This window comes from Cyrtonyx montezumae, unplaced genomic scaffold (genome assembly GCF_038088225.1).
Source record: "Cyrtonyx montezumae isolate F1298 unplaced genomic scaffold, pur_monq_1.0 scaffold_17, whole genome shotgun sequence".
In the NCBI taxonomy this organism is placed as follows: Eukaryota; Metazoa; Chordata; class Aves; order Galliformes; family Odontophoridae; genus Cyrtonyx; species Cyrtonyx montezumae.
This window is the reverse complement of record NW_027071903.1, coordinates 14,428,135-14,448,055: the sequence shown is the minus strand read 5'-3', so window position 1 is coordinate 14,448,055 and position 19,921 is coordinate 14,428,135. Positions and strand designations below refer to the sequence as shown.

The following is a 19,921-nucleotide window of genomic DNA, read 5'->3' as shown; positions in this document are numbered from 1 at the left end:
GTTTTCCAGTGTTCACATCACTTTACACACTCTCTGATGCTCCACTAGCAAGGACAGCAGGTGACGTGCAATCACACAGCTGCAAAACTTTACTACAAAAATAGTTATTTCTAATATTTCATATAAAAAAGCTATAGTACACCACACTGAGCACAGGTGGGTTACACCCCAGATTCCCACTTAAAATCAATCCTTTCTTCCATACCTGCAAAGCCCGGGGTGGATCTGTCCCAAGCCAAGAAACAAGAGGCTGAGTGATGGCAGAAAACATCACTGCAGTCATCCTTCCACCTCCAGGGCTGCGTGGATGTCCCGATAGCAACTGATGGATCCGACAGACCAGCCTTCCTCTAGCTGGCTTTCATGCCTGGCTCATCGTTTTGGCTTTGATTATCTTGCTGACTATGTTTTTCCTTTTCTATTGATAGTTTGGGGTCTGCTCCACTGAGAGTGGTTGGAGGAGGATCTTTGATGTGTAACCTCAACTATGAGCCTTGGGTATGTAGCTCTACCTGCAAAGCATATTGCTGTGAAGACCTTTACATACTCAGACGAAAGTCATACTGGAGTAGAAGTTAAATGAGGGCTTTCAGGAGCTGACCATGGGTAAAAGGTAAAGCTTACATACAGCAGTGCCTAGATGTGTGAAAACGAGAACCAATTTAGGTTAAAAAAACCCACTATTCTTTGGTACTGTAATGGAACTTGCATAGCCTGCTGATATATACAGGTATATATAAAATCTGTCTGAAAGCTGGATGACCTCTGCTGGCTCTAGCCATTAAATACCCAATTAAATGGAGTGTTTAACCAGCCCAAGGATGGCCAGCACCCAGCTTACTGCCAGCATTAGTTTAGGTCTGACAGAGCAGCGAACTGAGGTGCAAAGAAAGAAGCAAGTGGAAGTTTCTGAGTGCAGACCTGATGGTTTGCTGTTAGGACTGCTCACGGTGGCAGAGCCCAAGTCCCAGCAGAGGGGGTGAGTGGGTGGGTGCATAACTTCTCAGCTGGATGATGGTGAAATGTGGAAAAATCCCCAACATTCGCTCCTGCCCACCGCTTGGCAAGCAGCCCCCATCCTTTCTACGTAACAGTGCCAGAGACAGGAACATCCCATATATTCCTAAAATATTGCCATTGGCCAATGAGAACTTATGGTTTTGTTTTGTTTTTTTTTGACACTCTGCTCTGAAAAAATAATCAGCTTTCTTATGAGCTGCTTTGCACTGGTCACCAGTCCAGCATAAGCTTAGCTTTCCTGCAGCAGCACACACGTTCTAGGCCAAAACGGCCCATGCCATACAGCACTCAGATCACTTCCATTGGATAGACATTGTCATGGTGTCCATCCTTCTGGTAGAGCAAGCCTTGGACCATTTCTCTTGATTTTGTTTCTGGTCTGATCCCGAATTTTGTATATAGCCATACAGCAGCAACACTGCAAGCAATCAGGCCACCTGCCAGGGTGACAGGGAGGACAAAGTGAGCCTGAGATCCATGAGAGAGGCTGGGTGCAGGCAGGTTGCCTGGGCTCCTTGTGGCCTGCACACTGGCTTGGCCTGAGAACATCTGACTGGTGAAAACTAACGAATCTGGAGGATCTTTCTTCCCTAAGGGCAATAAATGATCAAATGTCCCAGTACCAAATGCAGAAGAACTGAAATTTTTGTTGGCATGGACAGAAGGACCTTCACTTATGTCGGCTGAGGGATTCTGAGTAGGAACTGGAGCATCTGGTGTGGATGGGACTGTGCTAACCTGTGCGCTGCTTAGGGTGGAGGGAAGAGCTGAACTAAAACTCAAAGCAGGGCCTGATGTGCCACCGCTTGCACTTACTGGGCTCAGGGGGTCATTTGTGGGAAGACCAGGACGGTCCAGTCCTTTGGAAATGGATGTGGGGTCCGAATTTGAGGTAGAAATTGCATCTTGGACATCACCCGCAGCAGTTGTAGCAAATCCTACAGTTTCTTCTGTGCTGTCAGAGCCACGTGCAGGAGCTGTAGGGTATGGGCTGGGCCGGCCAACGGCTGTCGTTGAAAGCACAGGAGATGATAAGGATTCTCTGTCTGCTTCTGAAATGGCAGTGGCTTGAGGTGGAGTGGGTACTTGAAGACCAGTGTGTTTGTGGAAAACGCCCTGCTCTTCTGGCTCCAGTGCTGCAGTGGAAGTGGCAGCCTGTGGAAGCAGGGATGCTGCCAAGGCCTTTTTCTGGTCCAGCTTCTGCATGATCTCCATCACCCATGGTTCTTCTGGATTTGCACAAATTTCTAGGAGCCTCTTAGTAGTAAATCTGCAATGGAAATAAAAAGAGATCAGTCACTAGGTAAGGAAAAGAGTGCCTTAGGTTGTCGGGGTGATACAGAAGGAATTTGGGGCAGGAATGCTGAGAAATGCTGGCTCTCTTTAGCCCCCACCATCCGGCTGGACGGATTATTTTTGGGAAGGGCAGCTGCCTCAGATCAGTGAAAGCTGAACACGACTCAGAGGTGAAGGGCTTCCTTTAAATCAATGTCAGCATCGGCTCCGTTTCCAGCAGCTCCTTGCCCCCAGGCAAGGATATCTGACAGCAGTGTGTATGTTTACTCAGTTGGGGAGGGAATACATCGAGGGAAGGGGACAGAGGCTGCTTACATGATGGCTGGGTCTCTCCTGGTGCACTGGGGTTCAGTCCAGCGGTAGCTCTTTATCCGGCTCACATCTATTTTACGGTGGAAAGAGGTACACCCTTGGGAACACTTCAGATGTGCTTTGGGTTGCCCTGAAATAAAACATTCAACATATTAAACACTGGCAGTAAACACTGGCTTGGATTGTTTTTTCTCCCTCTCTAGGAAAAAAGAGTCCAAATCTTGCTGTGGAAGTTTCCAACCCGTGATAAAACGAGGCATATCTACAAGAACAAATGCCATAAAAGCCACGATTGTTTGGTCATACCACACCTAGGGAATAAAGGAAAAAAAAAAGAAAAAAGCACTGTCCAAATTGTGAGGCTCTTGGAACACCACTGCAGCCTGCCTTGTAGGATACACAAGCACAGGGCTGGGGATCAATGGGACCCTTCCCCTTTGGTGAAAGAGACAGGAGCACATTTGGTGCCCAGGAGATGCAGTTCTCCACCCCTGCTCTATCACTAAGAGGCTCTCGGTGCAGGTCAGAGGGCAAGATGATTGTTCTCTACTTATCTGGATTACTCATATTTCTTTCCACTGCAGGGCTTCCCCTCATAGCAAGCATCCTGCATCTCTGAACGATGCTTTAAAGAAAAGCTGCAGAGAAAGAATGCTTTGACAAAGCCACGTTGCTCCCTCAGCCTTTATTGTGCGGGGATACTGTCCCAGCAGCCCAGCTTCAAAGCCACAGCACTTTCACCAAACATCTGCTCTCTATTTGGCCAAGTGTACAGACATCCTCCCCTTGTCTGACATAGGGATGAAGGCAGGGATACCACCAGGGAGAATGCAGCCCTACCAGACCAGGCGCCTGCCAAGTGAGCGGAGGTTGCACAACGCAGTGAGATGTTTCTGCTCTCATGGGGGAACCAGGCTTAGAAACATAGATCCTGATTTATCCAAGGCCCCTCTGAAGAGGGGAGCCAGAGTCCAGTTCAGCCCACACAGTCTCTACAAAATATCATCCTGGATTTCCAACGGGTTTGGTAAATTTAGTGAAGTTCAGTTGGGAACGACCCAGGCACCGGGTGTGAAAACAAGCACTGCACCAGGAACGGCCCCAGCTCTTCTGGTTGCAAAGAAACCATGAGCAAACACTCCATTTCAACCTCTACACCTCCACAGTGCTAAAGCAAAGCCCTTCATTCAGCCTGTAACATCTTCTGTGGCACTTTAAAGGTCGAGAATACCTGCTCCCTGAGCACGCAGGAATGACCAACTTCCCAATTAACTCTCATTACCCGTGGCACACACTGCTGCTGGCTTCTGCTTTCAGACCTCCATATAATGAATCACGAAGGCTGGAAAAGACCTCTCAGCTCCCTAAGTCTGATCCCACCCCCACTGTGCCCACTGCCCGTGTCCCTCAGTGCCACATCCCCACGGCTCTGGGACACCTCCAGGGCTGGTGACTCTCCATCCCAAAGGATGATGCATGAGGGTCCAATCCATCCCTAAGTGAACACTGATTTTCCACTTCTGACCTGAGTCAGTCTTGGAGTACCTGCCTGAAGGGGCGAGGAGAGGAAGAAGCTCCGTGCCCAGCTGCTCTCCTGGCTGCCCTTGTTCCTTCCAGCAGGGCACACACCTCAATAAGGGCTCTGCCCCTTTCCACTATCATCCCTTTGACCTGGGCAAAGTCCAGTTCTGCTGGCATTGCTGAGAAGCTGCCCAGCAATCCGCCCTGCTCTGTTTGTACAGCAATCACCACTCTGCACGTAGACAGCTTACGCTGAGAACAACCCAGGGAAAACCGTGCCTGTCTCCCCTCGGTCCTCCAACACCCCACAGCACGCTGGCATCTTCACATGGCAAACGGGAGTGCTTCCAACCCGTGTCAGCACGCCATGCACACATGAGCATCCCAACGGGCGGTGCAGGCAGACAGACAGACTGACAGACCACCATCCTCAGGCAGGATGCTGCCCCAACAGCACGTCCCCGGGGCTCTGTGCTACCCTTTAAAATGGACCATCAGAAAGCCCCTGGCACTCCCCAGCCGCCCTCAGAAGTGACTAAAGCCATCAGCAGGGCCACATGGAGTTCCCTGCTGCAAGGGTGAGAGCTGTAGGCTCCCCCATGGATTCCTACCCAGCCTGTTCCTGCAGAAGGATTTCCCATGCCAAGGAAGGCGTGAGGTCCCTTCATGCCTGTAACCTGATCCAGCACCGACTTCTCTGTCGTGCACAACCCTCTAGCCCCGTGCACAAACATTCAGCTACTCCACTCCCTCGCATAATCCCTTGCATGGAGCCACAGACCCCTGCATGACACCACAGACCCCTCACAGCTCTCATGGGGAGCCCAAGGGTTGGACCCAGAGCTCTCACCTCCAGCCATCGTTGCCAGGGACAAAACCATCAGTGGAAAGAGGATTTGGAGAGAAGCAACCATCACGTTCCCGTGGTCAGCAGCAGGAAGGGTGCACGGAGAAGGACGTCGGGTGGTGATTTTCACTCCTGGCTGCCTACAGCATCCTCCGGAGCAATGCAGCTGCGGCAGCTCATTCCGGGAGTATGAAGCCTTGACAGGATTCCTGTGACGACAGGAGGAGGCGGAGAGAGACAAAGTGGGAAAGAAAACTGCTTGTGCTGCTGGAATTCCCCTGGTGTGGTGACGATGGCTTCTCGTAGCTGTCCCAACTCCTTAGCAAGGGCTCAAGGAGCAGAGCTGGCTGCTCCACGTCTCTCACCCATTGCCCGTAGGCTCGTAAAGCTCAATCCACCTTCAGCCCACAGCTCCCCAGTACACACAAAGCTCACGTAACTCAATAAGGCAAAAGCAGCAGTCCCCTTCCTTTCCGGGAAGCCACTTAAGAACAGTAGTGTTAGTTGTTGGGCCAAAAAGTGAGGCGTTGCTAATTGCTTTCACGATTCATCAGCTAATCTGATGAGCCGGGCTGCCTCCTGGGAGATGGGAGCACAGCCACAGCCCGAGCTGTAGCAGAGAGGCAGTGCCCTCCCCAAGGACCGCTTGCTCCAGGGCATGCTGCCTGTCATCTGTTTGTCAAAACAGCTCTCGGCTTTGGTACAGGGCGAGCTACCAGCCGTAGGGGTCTGCAGGCAACAGGAGTGGCCAGGGGCTTCCCAGCACCTGTGGATATGCCAGCACCGTGCTCATATCCTGCACCATTTCTTTGTGTCAAATCCCAGATGAATACGAAACGATTATTTTTCCCCTGCAAACTCACAAGCTGAAAAATGAAGATAAGATTATGATTGAGACAGTGTGGCTCTTAAAAAAGTCCTTTCCCAAGGTTTCTCAGAGCTGCTGGTGGTGTGGCTCCCCGTGGTGGGAAATTCCAGTCTTTTCAGTTAAGGATTTTAGTCTGGAACAGAGTAAAATCATAGTTTCCAAAGAAAGAATTGTTAAAGCTTTCTGTGAGAAAATCCAGCCTCCCAAATTAGCCTTGTTTATATTGTAATGGACAAGTGTATTGTAGGTGTATGCACATTCAATTTAATCTCTCGGTTTCATCTGGAGCAGGCGGGGTGGATCGTGCCCTGTTTGTCAGGTTCCTGCTCCTAGCTGTGTTTTCTCAGCCTTAAGGGAAAACCTATTCCGGGAAATGACATCGCCTGAGCTGCTTTGCTGCTGTGGGTAAAACTGAGAAGGGCTCCACCGGGCACTCATAGGCTGAGCCAGACCTGGGCTAGCCGTCCTCACTCCCTGCCCGCTTCCTAAACACACCATCCAACTTTGATTGCCTTCACTTGTTTTCATTTTCTTTTCGTTTATGGCAACAGCAAGTAGATGTGCAGCGTGGGCAGCGCCCAGCTGTGGGAGTGGGCTGCAGTGCTCAAGCAATAGAGCACGATCCCACAAACTACATATGGGCAGCTTCCAGAAAACGCAGTTTCCATGAAAACCAAGGGCAGATCTGAGCAGCTGCACCACAAAAACATAACGGATGTGAAAACAAGCAGACCAGGACTGAGGGGAAAGAAAGCCCAGTGGGAACATCACGTCTTTCCAGTGCCAGCTGCGGTTCATTGCAGCCATATCTTCCTTAGGGTGGTTGGAGGAGATTTCCTCGGGTCACCCCTAGCACGCAGAGCACCCAGGAAGGGTTGCAGAACGCCTTCAGCATGTTTGCTGGTGATCTTGCATCCAGCAAGAGCAGGACAGGCCGGTGAGGCGGAGAGAGGAACCTGATGGGGTTCACTGCGAGCAGGCAGAGGGTCCTGCACCTGGGGGGGGGGGGGGGGGGCAGAGACTCATACAGTCATCAAGGTCGGAAATAGACCTCTAAGAGCTTCGAGTCCAACCATCCACCTACCACCAATATTGCTGCTACACCACATCCCTTGGTGCCACATCCACATGGTTCCTGAGCACCCCCAGGCACAGCAGCTCTCCCCCCAGTCTGAGCAGCCATGCCAGTGCCTCACTGCTCTCCCAAGAAGTTTTTCCTACTGCCCATCCTGAAACAGAGGAATAACCACACGCATCAGTGCAGGTGAGGGGGTAATCAGCTCAAAAGGAGCTCTGCAGAGAAGGACCTGGGTGTCCAGGTGACCATGAGCCAGCAGCGTGCCTCTGTGGCCGAGAAAGCCAATGGCATCCTGGGGTGCATCGAGGGTGGCCAGCAGCACGAGGGAGGTGACCCTTGTTCATTTGTTCCTTGCTCCTTATGACTACAAAGGCAGAAGAAAAAAAGGAGAACCGGATCCCGACCTCATGTGGGACACGGGCTACGTGGACTGACGTGATTGCCCATAGCACAGCTGATAACAGCCTTCTGCAAACAGCATCTGTAAGGCGCCAGCTGGGGCCGGCACCACAGGTCCGTGCTGCACAAGGCTACAAAGCAGCGAGCTGGAGCACCCAAAGGTGCTGTCAGGGCCATTCGTCTTGGAGAAAAGGAGGAGGATCCTTAATCTGATCTGAAACGCGGCCAAGGAAAAGCCACAAACAAACAACGTCTGTGATTCTGCTGCTGAGCACAGACCGAGGGATGGAGCACAGTGTCCCCACCGCTCACTCACCACCCACTGCAGCTCTGCCTGTGTTGTTCACGGGCAAGTGCTGAGCCGTGCGAGGCCCCAGGCTCTCACAGCCAATGGGAGCTATGAGTCACACGGGGAATTTACCATGAGCACACGAAGCACTGCAACCCTACAGCAGTTATATGCAAAACAACATGCAAAAAGAACCAACGTTGGTCCAAAACAAACAGGAAATGCTTGACGAACACTGCCCTTTTCCTTCAGGCTTTCACATTGGAAACTCGGGCTCCTTGGCTACCCTTGGTACTATCCACTGCTGTCACAGATTTGGTTTCCTGGAAATCAGGTGGAACTGGAGAAGAGAAAAGCCAGGGAGAGCTGAAAGGCCGTATGCAACCTGGGAGAGAGCCCAGTGCTCATCAGGTGATGATTTCCACTGCACCATCCATCCAGGTGCTCCCAACACCTCCACAAGAGCTCTTCCAGGTTGAACCAGAGCAGGGAGGCCAGCACCTCTGGAGGCAGGTATCAACAACATCCTTTGCAGTTCGTGGGGCCGGGTTCTCCGTCTATGTCCTTAGAAGCTTGCTGGAAAGAGAGAGTGGGAACACAGCGATTTTTCTGATACTGTCACAGCACTGGGTGGTATGGCCCAGAGCAGTCCAGAACCAAGCCCACAACCTCACCTCTAAGTGCTAAGGCAACTCAGGGAATGGTTCCTTAGAGCCAAAGGCTGCCTCTCGTTGTGGAGATACCGTCAGCCTACGCCTAACACAGAGCCGTGACTGTGATGTTTGAGAGCTGAACCCAGAAAGCGTTTGGCACTGCACAGCTGACTTCTCTCACATTAAGGGAAGCAGCAGGAAATGAGGAACAGCTGTCTGGGGCTGTCTGTACTCAGCATCTCTGCAGAGCAGCTCCTCTTCGGGAAGCATCTCCCGCCGCAGGGGTTGTGTTTGTAAGGAATTGCTTTACTTGGAAAAAGATCGCTTTTATAAATAGCAGAGAACACCACACGAGCCTTTGTTTCTCTGAACGCCACGAGTTCCTCCTTCGGTTGAGATGGACAGTAATTGCGGGTAGCAGCACGCTGTGCAAAGTGCTGATGCTCGGCGTTCTTCCCACATCTATCGGTCCCGTACCCAAAGCTGCAGCGTATCGCCCCAAAGGGCGCACGGCAGCCCCACCTCACCAGGGGACTGCTGAGAAGAGAAATAAACGAGGTTTAACGTTGGTTCAAAACACTGCGTGCAAAGAAACAAACACAGAGCGATGCACTCGTGATGTTTGTAAACAGGAGAGTCTCTCATCCCCAGCAGATGAGAAAAGCTCTTTGTGGGGCTACGCGGCTTGATGGCGTAAGTGAAACAAAGGCTGCTTTTCCAGTAAGGGAAGGGATGCCGGGACTTGCCTGAGCAGATCAGGTTCTGGCTCCTGCTCGGAAATGGAAAGCTCCCCCGACGTTGCACGTAGCTGCAGGCCACAGGGCAATGCTCCCCAGAGCTGGCACGAACGAGGAAGTAATCATCTCCGAAAGAGCGGTCCTGCCCCGCCGCACCGCAGCCGAGAGAGGGGAGAGGGGCGGGCGGCAGCGGCACGCCAGGAGCCCGCGCACCCCGCAGCGCCCCGGGCCCCAGCTGCGCCGGGCGGGCGCGCAGCAGCAAAGACCCGAGCAAAGAGAGTTCCGTGCGCAGTGCTGTCAGGATGGCCGAGCGGTCTAAGGCGCTGCGTTCAGGTCGCAGTCTCCCCTGGAGGCGTGGGTTCGAATCCCACTTCTGACATGCGGCAAACGTTTTGCACTCGGCTTTTCGTTTTCTGCTTTGCTTTATTTATTTATTTTTTTAATCCTTCCGCGGTGTTAAAAGAGCAGCAGCCGCCCGGCGCAAAACTGCTGTCAGAAGTGGGATTCGAACCCACGCCTCCAGGGGAGACTGCGACCTGAACGCAGCGCCTTAGACCGCTCGGCCATCCTGACCTGCTGCAGGCGCTGTCGCCATTCGCTCTCTTGGTGTATCCATCCCACGCAGCGCCGCCCCGACGGGGCGGACCGGGCATGGGGGGGGGAAGGGGGGACTTCCTCGGGGCCGTCCCGCCCGGTAGCGCTGAGGGCGGCCCGAGCCGAGCGCCCGCGGCATGGCGGGGCTGCCCGGTGCTGCGGCGACGCGGAGCAGCTCCCCGGGGGCCGCCGCCGCCGCCTTGCCCCCCCCACGCCTCGACGAAGCCTTCCTGTGCTCCCCGCTCGGGGGGGTGATGGGTGCCCAGGCCGTGAGTAGCGGGGCTGAACGGGAGCGGGATTCTAGTAAGGGGAGGGTCGATGAGGCTGTGGCATCTGCAGGGCTCTCTGCTCCAGATTTGGGCTCCCGGGCACGGCTGTGGCACGGGAAGGGCAACGCAAGGGGTGGGTGAGGGAAAGGGATGCAGCCCAGAGCACCCCAGGGTTTTCCCTATCCCCATTTCTCCCAAACGAGGATTAGAAATAGATACAAAAGAAAAGATGGCATTGTCCAGACTGAAACAACAGCAGCTGAGCAGCAGGAGCATGTGTGCTGCAGGACAAAGGCCACTGTGTCCCCTGTGTGACAATGGGGGACGCAGACATCGCAGCTCCTGGCTGAGCTCATGGTTGAGCCGTGGGTGCAGCCCCAGCAGCGTTGGGATGAGGATGAGGATAGTGAGACCTCAGCTGGAGAGCTGCAGCTGTGGAGTCCTCAGGGACTCAACTGAGGACAGGCTGAGAGCTGGGACTTTGCAGCCTGGAAAAGGCTCTGGGGAGGCCCGAGAGCGGCCTTTCGCTATCTAAAGGGGAGGGCTGTAAGAAAGAAGGGCACAGACTCTTTTAGCAGGGCCCATTCTGATGGGACAAGGGGAAAGGAAGGGAGATTTAGACTTCCCCCTGCCTGTCCTGCAGGTGCTTGGCCTCCTGGTGTGGGCTCTCCTTGCTGACACCACCTACCACCTCCACGCAGCATACGGCTGGGTGCTCTTTGTGTCCATCTTCCTCTGGATAGTGACAGTACTGCTCTTTGTGATGTACCTCCTGCAGCTCCCAAGGAAGTTCTACGTGGTCCCCTGGCCCCTCATGGTACGTACATGGGGTTTGCTGCCAGGGTGAGGGGCTGAGCCCTTTTCCTGTGGGAAAAGGGGAGGAATGTGGGGTCAGTCCAGCGGGGTGACTGCAGAGCCAGAAGCTCATGCATCAGTGCTGACTAGGGAACCTCCACGCGGCCCAGCTCTTGTACCCAAAGGTGTAAGCGCGTGCCTTTGGGGTAACAGAACCATGAAAACAAGCACAAGTGCTAAGAGCTCCCAGATCCCTCAGTCCAACGCCAGCCCACCCCCACTGTGCCCACCGACCACATCCCTCAGTGCTGCAACTCCACATTTCTTGAACACCTTCAGGGACAGTGACTCTGCCACTTCCCCTGGTTTGGCAGCTTTCTGCTCGTCATCTCTGCCCGTGGCAGCGTGCTCTCATAGCTGGGGACAGCCCTGAGCCAACCCCTTGCTGCTCAAGCCTTTCTCTTTTGGAAGAGCCCTCCACGACTGCCTCTAGGGGTGGGCTGCTGGGTGTAGAGCACAGTGCAGATCTCCTCACCTCCTCTTTGCCCTCTCCAGCTGATGATCTTCAACGCGGTGGCGACCGTGCTGTACGTGGCCGCGTTCGTCACGTGCTCAGCAGCCGTGCGTCCCACCTCGTGGCGCCAGTGGGATTACAACAGGAGAGCTGCTGCCTCTGTAAGTACAGGCAACGTGGGCTGCAGCTGAGCTGGGGCTGCCTGCTCACCCACGCCTCTGCTCCTCTTTCAGTTCTTCGCCGGCCTTGTGATGCTCACCTACGGGGCGGGCACCTTCTTCAGCTTCCGTGCCTGGAAAGGACTCGGCAGCAATGCAGCCAGCAGCCAGGCAGTCAGCCATGCATGAGGAGGCCACCGAGACTGCCTCAGGCCACCAGCAGTGGCGGTGTCCGTGGTGCTGCAGTCACACACAAGCTGTGCTGTGCTCTCGGGTCATGCTCCCATGGCACAGAGCGAGGTGCTGAGGGCTCACCGAGGTCCTCACAGGGTGCAGAGTGGAACAGATTCACCGAGGGGGCTCACTCCTGTACTAACGTGCACTAATCCGGGCCCACGTGGCTGTCTGTGCTCACGATGTGCTGTAAGTAATTGCAATTAACTTTGGTCACCAGGGGGGGGGTGTGGTGGGGGGGGGAGAGCTGGAGGATGAAGGCTACACCAAGTGTAAACTGTCACTGCACTGATCTAAGGTCAGGGCAGAGTTTTATGCTTTAAATAAAAATCTTCCTCAATCCAGCATTCAAGTCTTGTCTGCTCCACCACCAATGCTGTCCACAAATACAACTTTTGTTTTTTGGGGAAGTGGGTGGGCATTGGCCAGAACTGATGCCCAGCTACTCGCAGCAACACTTTCATTCACATCCTTCGTGTACAAGCTACAAGTTTATTTCATCTGGTTTTAATCTGTTTACACACAGGCAGCTACTCTGCAAGTTCACCACACTTGCGTGGGTAACATCTGAACTACCTGTCTGCAGAGGTGAGCTCAGGAAGCTTAACTGCATTAATGAAAGGCGTGAATTGAAAAGGGAGAGGGCAAACTGCATCAGAAGCATGAAGGTTGGAAAAGACCTCTCAGATCCTCAAGTCCAACCCCAGCCCACCCCACTGCCTGCATCCCTCAGTGCCACGTCCCCACAGCTCTGGGACACCTCCAGGGATGGATTCCCCCATCTCCGTGGGCACTGTGCCACTGCATCACTGCTCTCTGGGACAAGAATCAAACCCTGACAGATCCTGCATGTACTATGGGAGAAGAGTCTCAATAAACACATACAAAAAATCCAGATGAAACTTGGCCTCTTCACACATTTTGGAGGCAACGTTAGAACTCTTTAAGAAACGAAGTCAGGCTTGCACACAGTCCAACACGTATAGAAATTTAATCTCTTAAAAAAAAAAAAAAAAAAGACCTCTGCCTGGTGGAAAAGGCACCAAACCAGAGCCCAGGCTGTGCGTGTCACACAGAAACCAATTACTGCAGGAACACCAGACACAGATGCATCTGTCCACAGCCACAACAGAGCAGGCAGCTCCACTCAAACCAGGGGAGCTTTGCTGCGAGTTTTCAAGGTGTAAAACTGAAATGAAAAAGGAGCAACAGCAAAATTTAGTTGTGAGTTGGCATCAGCACGCCCAGGTGCTCACAAAGAGCATGAACACTCACAGAGGCTGCTCACAGCCAAACAATACAGAGGTCAGCAACATCCCCACCTCACAGCCAAACCAGTGACTCTAGTCAACGCGCTCCTTGAATTATTTAACAAAGTAAATTCATCTGAAAATGCTCAACGGTGAGTTTGTGGGTTAAGAAAGCAAAATAGCACAGACCTACATACAGCAGGAAGAGGGGAGCCACACTTCCCTGCAACGGTGCCTTTGGTAAATGGTGAACTCTGAGAAAGAAATCCCATTCCAGTATGAACTCACCCCAATCTGTGTGTGCCCTGTGGACTCAAACTGCACGAGGCTGTGCTTAAAACACTACAAGCTCCCTCCGGGAAGTAACTGTCTGGTTATCCACTCTCACTGCCATTTCTTCACATAACTACCTAGAGCAATTGCAACAGGAGAATAAGGATTTTGTTCCAGTTAAGGAGGGAAATGTTGGTGTTGGTTAGAATTCACGTAGCTCAACAATTCACAGTTAAAACATTGCAACGAGGTTTCTTCTAAAATGCCATCAAACCCACTGCTGTCCTGAAAAAGTCAGGGGGAGGAAGCCAACCAAAGAGCCCCTGTCCATGTACTAATGGCAGCCCGAAGGCCTCAATTACTCCACTTTTAACCTCAGGATTCAAAAGGGAGCACACAGCAGCATCTTGTTAGGATAAGAGCTGCTCTACAATGTTCTCTTTTTTTCTGGCAACAGCCACCTCAGAGCACTGCCTCTGCTTGCTTCCCACCCCTGCATGCTGGGAGTCCCTGGGGCAAAACCTGCACGGCTCAGAGTTCTCACTGCTGCTCAAATAAACTCCTTCATTTCCGAAATCAAACCCTGGCAGAAGCCAACAGCAGCAGGATTTCACCTCGTTTGTCCTGGTCGGATGCTTTCTCCCTGCAAAGCAGGCTGTACTTACACTCTGCCCAGGTTCTCAATGAGTGACAGCTACTGGCTGTGCCAGCAGGGAGTGCTCAGCACTCCTCGGTGCCAGCAGCTCCTGTCTGCCTGCTCCCACGTTGCCTGAGCATGCCAACAGAGCAGATTAACGTGTCTGAGCAGCAGAGGGTCACGATGGCTCCAAATACATGTTAATTCCAACTGCCAAGACAGAAGCAGCTGGGGTTTGGTGGCACGCTTTCGGCCACAGCCCCACAACAAGCACTCGTGTGCTGCTTCACTAACATTGCTAGGAGCAAACACACCCATTTAGACCAGCCCACTACTTGGAGCAGTAAGTGACATGGTGGTGGACAGGTCTGTGCCCAACATACCCTCCAGCTTACAGCAAACGTAGGCCAACGTTGGGTTTTTCACTCTTACTTTTTCAGCGTAGAACAGCTGGGGCCTGAACCAAAGGGGATCAAAACTCTGCACGTTAAGGATGAGAGCGACTGAAGCCAACGAGCAGACAGATTTGCACACTAACACATCAATCCTCAGAGAGCAGACAGGCAGCCTCGGGCTAGGATATCTACAGATGAAAACATATACTTCTGTTACAAAGCTGTAGCACGTAATATCAGATTAAAGATTAAAAAAAGGCATGTATGTATTCACACCAGCCTGAGAGCTGGACAGACACACTCCTCCCTCTCACATTGCCTTCTTGATTTTTTAAAGTTCTGCCTGCCAAATCCACCCAAAAACACATACAGTTCTATGTATTGTCCTCTCAGTGAACTGTAAGAGTTAGGATGGACTGCAAATGCTGTATATTTAGAATACAATTACTCCAGGAGGACTAAAGTTCTCTTCTTCTGTGGCCACTGAATACCAGCAAGTTTCTGAAGGCATAGTCTGAGAGTTTCCATCACATAAAAGCACCTTGATTCTTGTGACCTGTGGTGTTATAATGTCCAAATGAAAGCAGGAGCACTCATCTGGAAGAGGAAAGCAGTGCACCAACTGTCCTAGGAGGAGGACACCGATGATTTGTTTAGTGATGTCACCACGAATCCACTGCTTAAATCCAGACCTCGACCTTCTTTTTCCTAGAAATGTCAAGAAAAAGGAAATCCTTGACTCAATGCTGCTCTGAAATAGAAACGTGCGATTCATACCCTGTCTGTCAAAGCAATATCAAACTACATGTGACCTGAGCACCTGAGATTGCACACAGCTTGCTGTGAAACTTGTGAAATCCTTAGCAGAGTGTTTGTTTTCTCTTATTTCTATCTGTTTTCTCATCTCCACATCCAAACCTCAGCAAGAGGTCGTGCAGAAGCTGGATTTCACACCTCTGTCACTGCCAGCTGCACACCCAGCTCACAGCAGCATTCTGCTTACCTCTGGTTGAGGACACCACTGTGTGGTGTGGGAACTGCTGACACACAGCTCCTGTGGCTTCACCGTTTGTGTCCAAAGTGGAACCCCCAGCTGAAAACTATTCCTGCTGCTGAGACACATGTTGTCTCCTCAACCTGTCCCCAGGAAGTTACAGGGGTGGAGTCTGAGTTTAAAAAGCCACTCAATTAAGTTCTTTTCCTGCATAACCTGTGAACGAATGCTGCTACCCACCATAATGACAGTGCCTTCGGTGCTCTCAGGCAGAGCTATACAAAAATGACAGCCATCATGCCAATGAGAATAAACAACCAGACATACTTACAGCTCTGTAATCCAAGAACATTTCCTTGAAAGCCAGGAAGTCAGTAAATGTGAGGAGCATATCAAATATATCGCCTGCCATTTCATCTTTGTGCTGCCTACAGAGGGAAGAAGTTGGGGAATGAGAAAATGGTGTGTTAAATTCTTGTGTTAAAACGTGAGGTCAAAACAGGTACCAGGACACTAAGAAAATTTCAACAAGAACGTGACAGGCCTCTCATAAAGCAAAATTTCAGACAAGTATTAGCTGGCAGTATTTCCAGTCGTTATAATATATACATTAAAATATTACCATCTATCTAAATACAAACTGTAGGAACATCAGTTTCTTTGCTCCGTTTCCAAAGACTGATGTGCAAGTCAAAAGAACATATTCACATTCAACCAGAGTTTGCTCCAGTTACTCTAAAGCAGAAAAATACTATAAGTTGTCCTTTGGAGAGCTGCAAAAGCAGCTATTAATGGAGCTATCCATTCAATTAGCCTTTAGTAGATAGCACATACCTGCACACACAAGTCCCTCACTGCTGGAAGCATGGGGAATGCTACTCAGGGGGAATTCAAAGCTTTCTGGACCCAGACCTCTTGAACTCAGACCCTGGAGCACCCCTGCTCAGCTCCCAGAGTCACCAAGCATAACAAAAACACATCCAGAAGGTGGGGAGTGTGAAAGTTTAACAGATTCAAAGCAAAAGAAGCTTGGGGTAGGAGTGGTTGTGGGTTTGTTCTGCTTGTTTACAAGGAGCCTTCGCAGAAAACGATTAAAAACCCAACTTATTTCAGCATAATATTCCAGGAATTCAGACTAGCAGAGCAACACTTCTGTTATTATTATAAAGGAAGAACTTCCTTCTCAAGGGAGAACTATGAACACCTAAATTCAAATCCAGACAGAAAAACTGAGACACAACCCTCCCTCCCCTCAACAAAAGCAAAGCAGCAGACTTACTGCAAAGACATTGTGAAAGCTGTCATACTGAAGCCAGGAATCCGATCGAGCAATTTTTCTTCAATGTATTTCTCTATTAAGGAGATCTTAAGAGAAAACACACAAACGCCCATCAATCAAAGCCAAGAAAAGGAAATACAACCAGTAATCCCCTTCACCCCACAGCACTTCACATGCAAATCTGAAAACAATCCTCCTCAGGTTGATGTTATCCACACTTAGTGTGTTATTTACTGAAGCAACAGGCTAGATTTCTACTCCAGAGTTAAACAGATGCTCTGCTGAACACGGTGTAAGCCTTCAGGTGAAACAAAAGAGAAGGAACCTATGGCTGCAGGTAACAGCCCTCCTGCTGAGCTCCACAGAGGCAGCATGCTGAATGCTGGCTGTGCTCCATGTGAACCAGGTATGTTACAAAAGGGGGAATGCAAGACCTGACGTTGGCCTTAGAAAAATGAAAAAGCAATCCACGTGAGGAATAAGAAAAAGTATCTTACATATTCATTAAAAATAGAAGTGTAGATGAGCTTGTTTTCTTCTGAGTCGTCAAACTCCTGGTAGTGCTTCTCCATAAAAGTCCTCTGTATGGACTGGAAGTCATCATCTGGACCACAACAAAAACGCATCATCTAGTTAGGAGTTGAGTCATTCTTTTCACAACAGAAAACCCACTGTCACTGGTTCTGCTTCCCTGTGGCAGCCACCGAGCCCAGCACACGTGCAGGCAGTCACACCAGGAGCACAGCTGCTGCTGGGCCAGCCCCTGGTCCATCTGTGAGAGGACAGAGGGAGCAGCCCTGCTCCAGCTGAGGGAGCGCGTCACCAGGCAGCAACACATCACGCTGCGTTCTGGCAGCAGCTCTGCCTTCAGAACAGAGTTTGAATTGTTTTCCTTGAGTTTCTCAGGTTGAGAAGCGTATGGGAACTGTTGAATCAGGGCCTGAACCACTGATGGATCACCTGAGGTGAGCACTGAGTCAGCTGCAGGAGCACAGGTGAAGGCAATGCACCTGTGTGACCAGAAGTCTGGCTCCACCTCTCCCAGACCTCATTTAAGGGCTGACCAGCACTGCAGAAGGAGCTCTTTCTGGAGATTGCTCCTTTGGAGTTCCCTACCACAAGCCTAGGATGTGGGTGAGCATTTTCCTTTATTCTGATTGTCTCTTTCCATCACAATCATCTTTCTAACCACACCACGTGTCAAATATCTCTGCTACAATACTATTTGGCATTATTCATTCTGTTAACCACATAAGAAGTATCAGCAAGACTGTCAGCTACGGAAGACTTCTGTTCCGTTTGTGGAAATTAATAAAGCAGGTTACCACCAAACTCAACAGGCACACCTCACAGCTGAGAGCTCATGCTCACGTGGTGTGAGATCAGCTGCACTCAACACTCTTGCTGCCCACGAGTTCTGCCACGTTGCAGACTGCAAACAGTGTACAAAATACTTCCATGTATGTGCTTTTACTGCAGTGATGGTAAGAATAAAGGAAGGAGAGCTTTTATGAGCAGGCAGATGCTAGACTGGCTCTGCGTGCAGCTACCACAAGAGCAGCCTGCAGTGTTTCTAGCACCTATCTTGTCTGCTTGCAGAGCTCACCCATAATGATGTCCTCCAGGTACCCAACGACGGCATCAAACTCTGCATCAGAAGGGGAGGAGCTGAAATAGATGGCATTGTGTAAATACACACATAAATACACAGGACAAATAAATGTCAGAATGAAGAAACGCTAATAAAAGGTCAAAGGCAAACAAGCCCAGCAAACTGAAGCAAAGATGATTTGTGTCTAGAAAATACTCCATGGGACTGACGGTGAGACTGCTGTGTGGGATTTTCATCAGGCATCAGTAATGTAAAGTTGTTTTACTGCTGTTACTATTAAGTAATTCCAGTCCTGATGCAAGAAGGATGTGAAGAGAATAACCATAACACCAAGTTAAGCATTTTTTTTTTTATGTCATGAATTAAATGTTACTTCTGCTCTTTTTCCTGCATAACTCAGCATGGTGATCATGGAACTCTAGACACTTGATCAGTACTTGATCTGGTGGAACCACTTAAACTCAATAGGTACATTATTATTTCACTGAAGAAACTTAGATGTTTTTCCTTATGCTTGCTGCAAATAAAAAGTAGAGCCTCATAAGGTCCTTCTGTAATAATAAGCAGAAGTTAAGCACTGTTATGGATCTGAACACATCCAGAGAAGAAATCTTTGGCAGGACTCTGCTGTTTTTAAGCAGAACAGACCTCTTTCAGACTACAATCAAACAACACTCCACTAGAATTAAGCCAAGTGCAGTTAAACTGCTCAGCCATAGGGCTCATCCTGACCAGAAAAAACATAAAGGTATTTGAAGAAATAATGCATCTGATCACCAGGTGATGCTCCAGCGACTCTGTGATCTGTTAAAGCTCAGAAGAGCAAAGCATGCACTTCCACCAGAGGGCACAGCTCGTCCAGAAGAGCTCACACAGGACAGCAGCACTGCGTTCCTCCAGCATTGCCCTTCTGACTTCATGCAACGGAGCTTCTCATTTTGCACTTCTATGCAAGGAGACCTTGCTATGGATAATTTCATTTTCTCCCCTTTTTTCCTCTCTCTCCAAGTGAACACTACCACCACTTTTAGAAACTTCCTATCTATTAATTTAAACCAGTTTCAGCTTGTGAGGCAAATCACTCAACTGCAGCTGTTCCAAACCAGCAGTGATTACATTCCTCTCTACAACACACCTGCACATCTCAGCAAACACACACTCCCAAACACCTTTGGTTTAAGCACACCAAGGCCAGCACAGCCCACTCTGCTGTAGCAGCCCAAGGGCCTTTGTGTCCTTGGGGCGTGACAAAACAAATGGAGCAAGAGAGGCACAGGCAAACGTCTCCTTCTGCCACAAGCTTTAGGTGAAGAGCAGGCAGGGCAGCAGAGGGTGCACCTTAACATCCACCTGTGTACAATTTGTGTATGTCAGAGAAGCACAGAATCGTTGTGCTGGGAGGGACCTTAAAGCCCACCCAGTCCCAAGCTGTGTGTTAGCAGGTACATCTGCCCCACACAGCCCAGCCCTCAGCACCTGCACTGGGGCACCCACAGCTCTCAGGGTGCCAGGGCTCAATGCCCTCACAGATGTGAGCTCTCTAAACCGCTCATGGTTTAAAGCCATCCCCCCTCACGCTATCACTGCAAGGGCTGTCAGGTACTGCTCAGTGCACGGAGTTTGGACTTCATCTCAACTCTGAACGGGTGCTTCTCCCTCCCAGGGCCCTGCACTGCTCTGCGCCCTCATCCTCCCAAAGGGCAGCATCTACTGACATGCACAGCACACGTTTGCTCTTGTATTAAATTCCTGTTAAGATACTGCGAGCAGGAGATAGCTCACGGAAGATCTGACGCGGAGAAGAGCATACTTACACAGCTACACCAAAGTTCTCCTCCTCTGAGGCATCCATGGCTGCATCACCCTCCGGCCCGTATCGGTGACAACGCGCCGTACC

At 50.8% G+C, this 19,921-nt stretch overlaps 3 protein-coding genes and 2 non-coding genes across 5 annotated transcripts; 2 read left to right on the top strand and 3 right to left on the bottom strand.

Moving 5' to 3' along the window:
• Positions 1–512: 512 nt before the first annotated feature.
• Positions 513–5,191, bottom strand: LOC136047205 (mucin-2-like). Its single transcript, XM_065734259.1, has 3 exons — positions 5,000–5,191; positions 2,632–2,758; positions 513–2,290 (listed from the first exon to the last, which is right to left on the bottom strand). The coding sequence occupies exons 1-3, from the start codon at positions 5,061–5,063 to the stop codon at positions 1,309–1,311; spliced, it is 1,173 nt and encodes a 390-aa protein (XP_065590331.1). The 5' UTR covers positions 5,064–5,191; the 3' UTR covers positions 513–1,308.
• A 4,125-nt stretch (positions 5,192–9,316) lies between these two features.
• On the top strand, positions 9,317–9,399 carry TRNAL-CAG (transfer RNA leucine (anticodon CAG)). Its single transcript has one exon. It is a non-coding gene; the product is annotated as a tRNA-Leu (tRNA).
• Positions 9,400–9,510: 111 nt separating this feature from the next.
• On the bottom strand, positions 9,511–9,593 carry TRNAL-CAG (transfer RNA leucine (anticodon CAG)). Its single transcript has one exon. It is a non-coding gene; the product is annotated as a tRNA-Leu (tRNA).
• Positions 9,594–9,710: 117 nt separating this feature from the next.
• On the top strand, positions 9,711–11,806 carry PLLP (plasmolipin). Its single transcript, XM_065734258.1, has 4 exons — positions 9,711–9,883; positions 10,527–10,700; positions 11,234–11,353; positions 11,426–11,806. Exons 1-4 carry the CDS (start codon positions 9,752–9,754, stop codon positions 11,537–11,539), a joined length of 540 nt encoding a protein of 179 aa, XP_065590330.1. The 5' UTR covers positions 9,711–9,751; the 3' UTR covers positions 11,540–11,806.
• A 2,683-nt stretch (positions 11,807–14,489) lies between these two features.
• Positions 14,490–19,883, bottom strand: ARL2BP (ADP ribosylation factor like GTPase 2 binding protein). Its single transcript, XM_065733361.1, has 6 exons — positions 19,839–19,883; positions 18,019–18,080; positions 16,910–17,016; positions 16,413–16,498; positions 15,465–15,561; positions 14,490–14,847 (listed from the first exon to the last, which is right to left on the bottom strand). Exons 1-6 carry the CDS (start codon positions 19,874–19,876, stop codon positions 14,767–14,769), a joined length of 471 nt encoding a protein of 156 aa, XP_065589433.1. The 5' UTR covers positions 19,877–19,883; the 3' UTR covers positions 14,490–14,766.
• Positions 19,884–19,921: the final 38 nt, after the last annotated feature.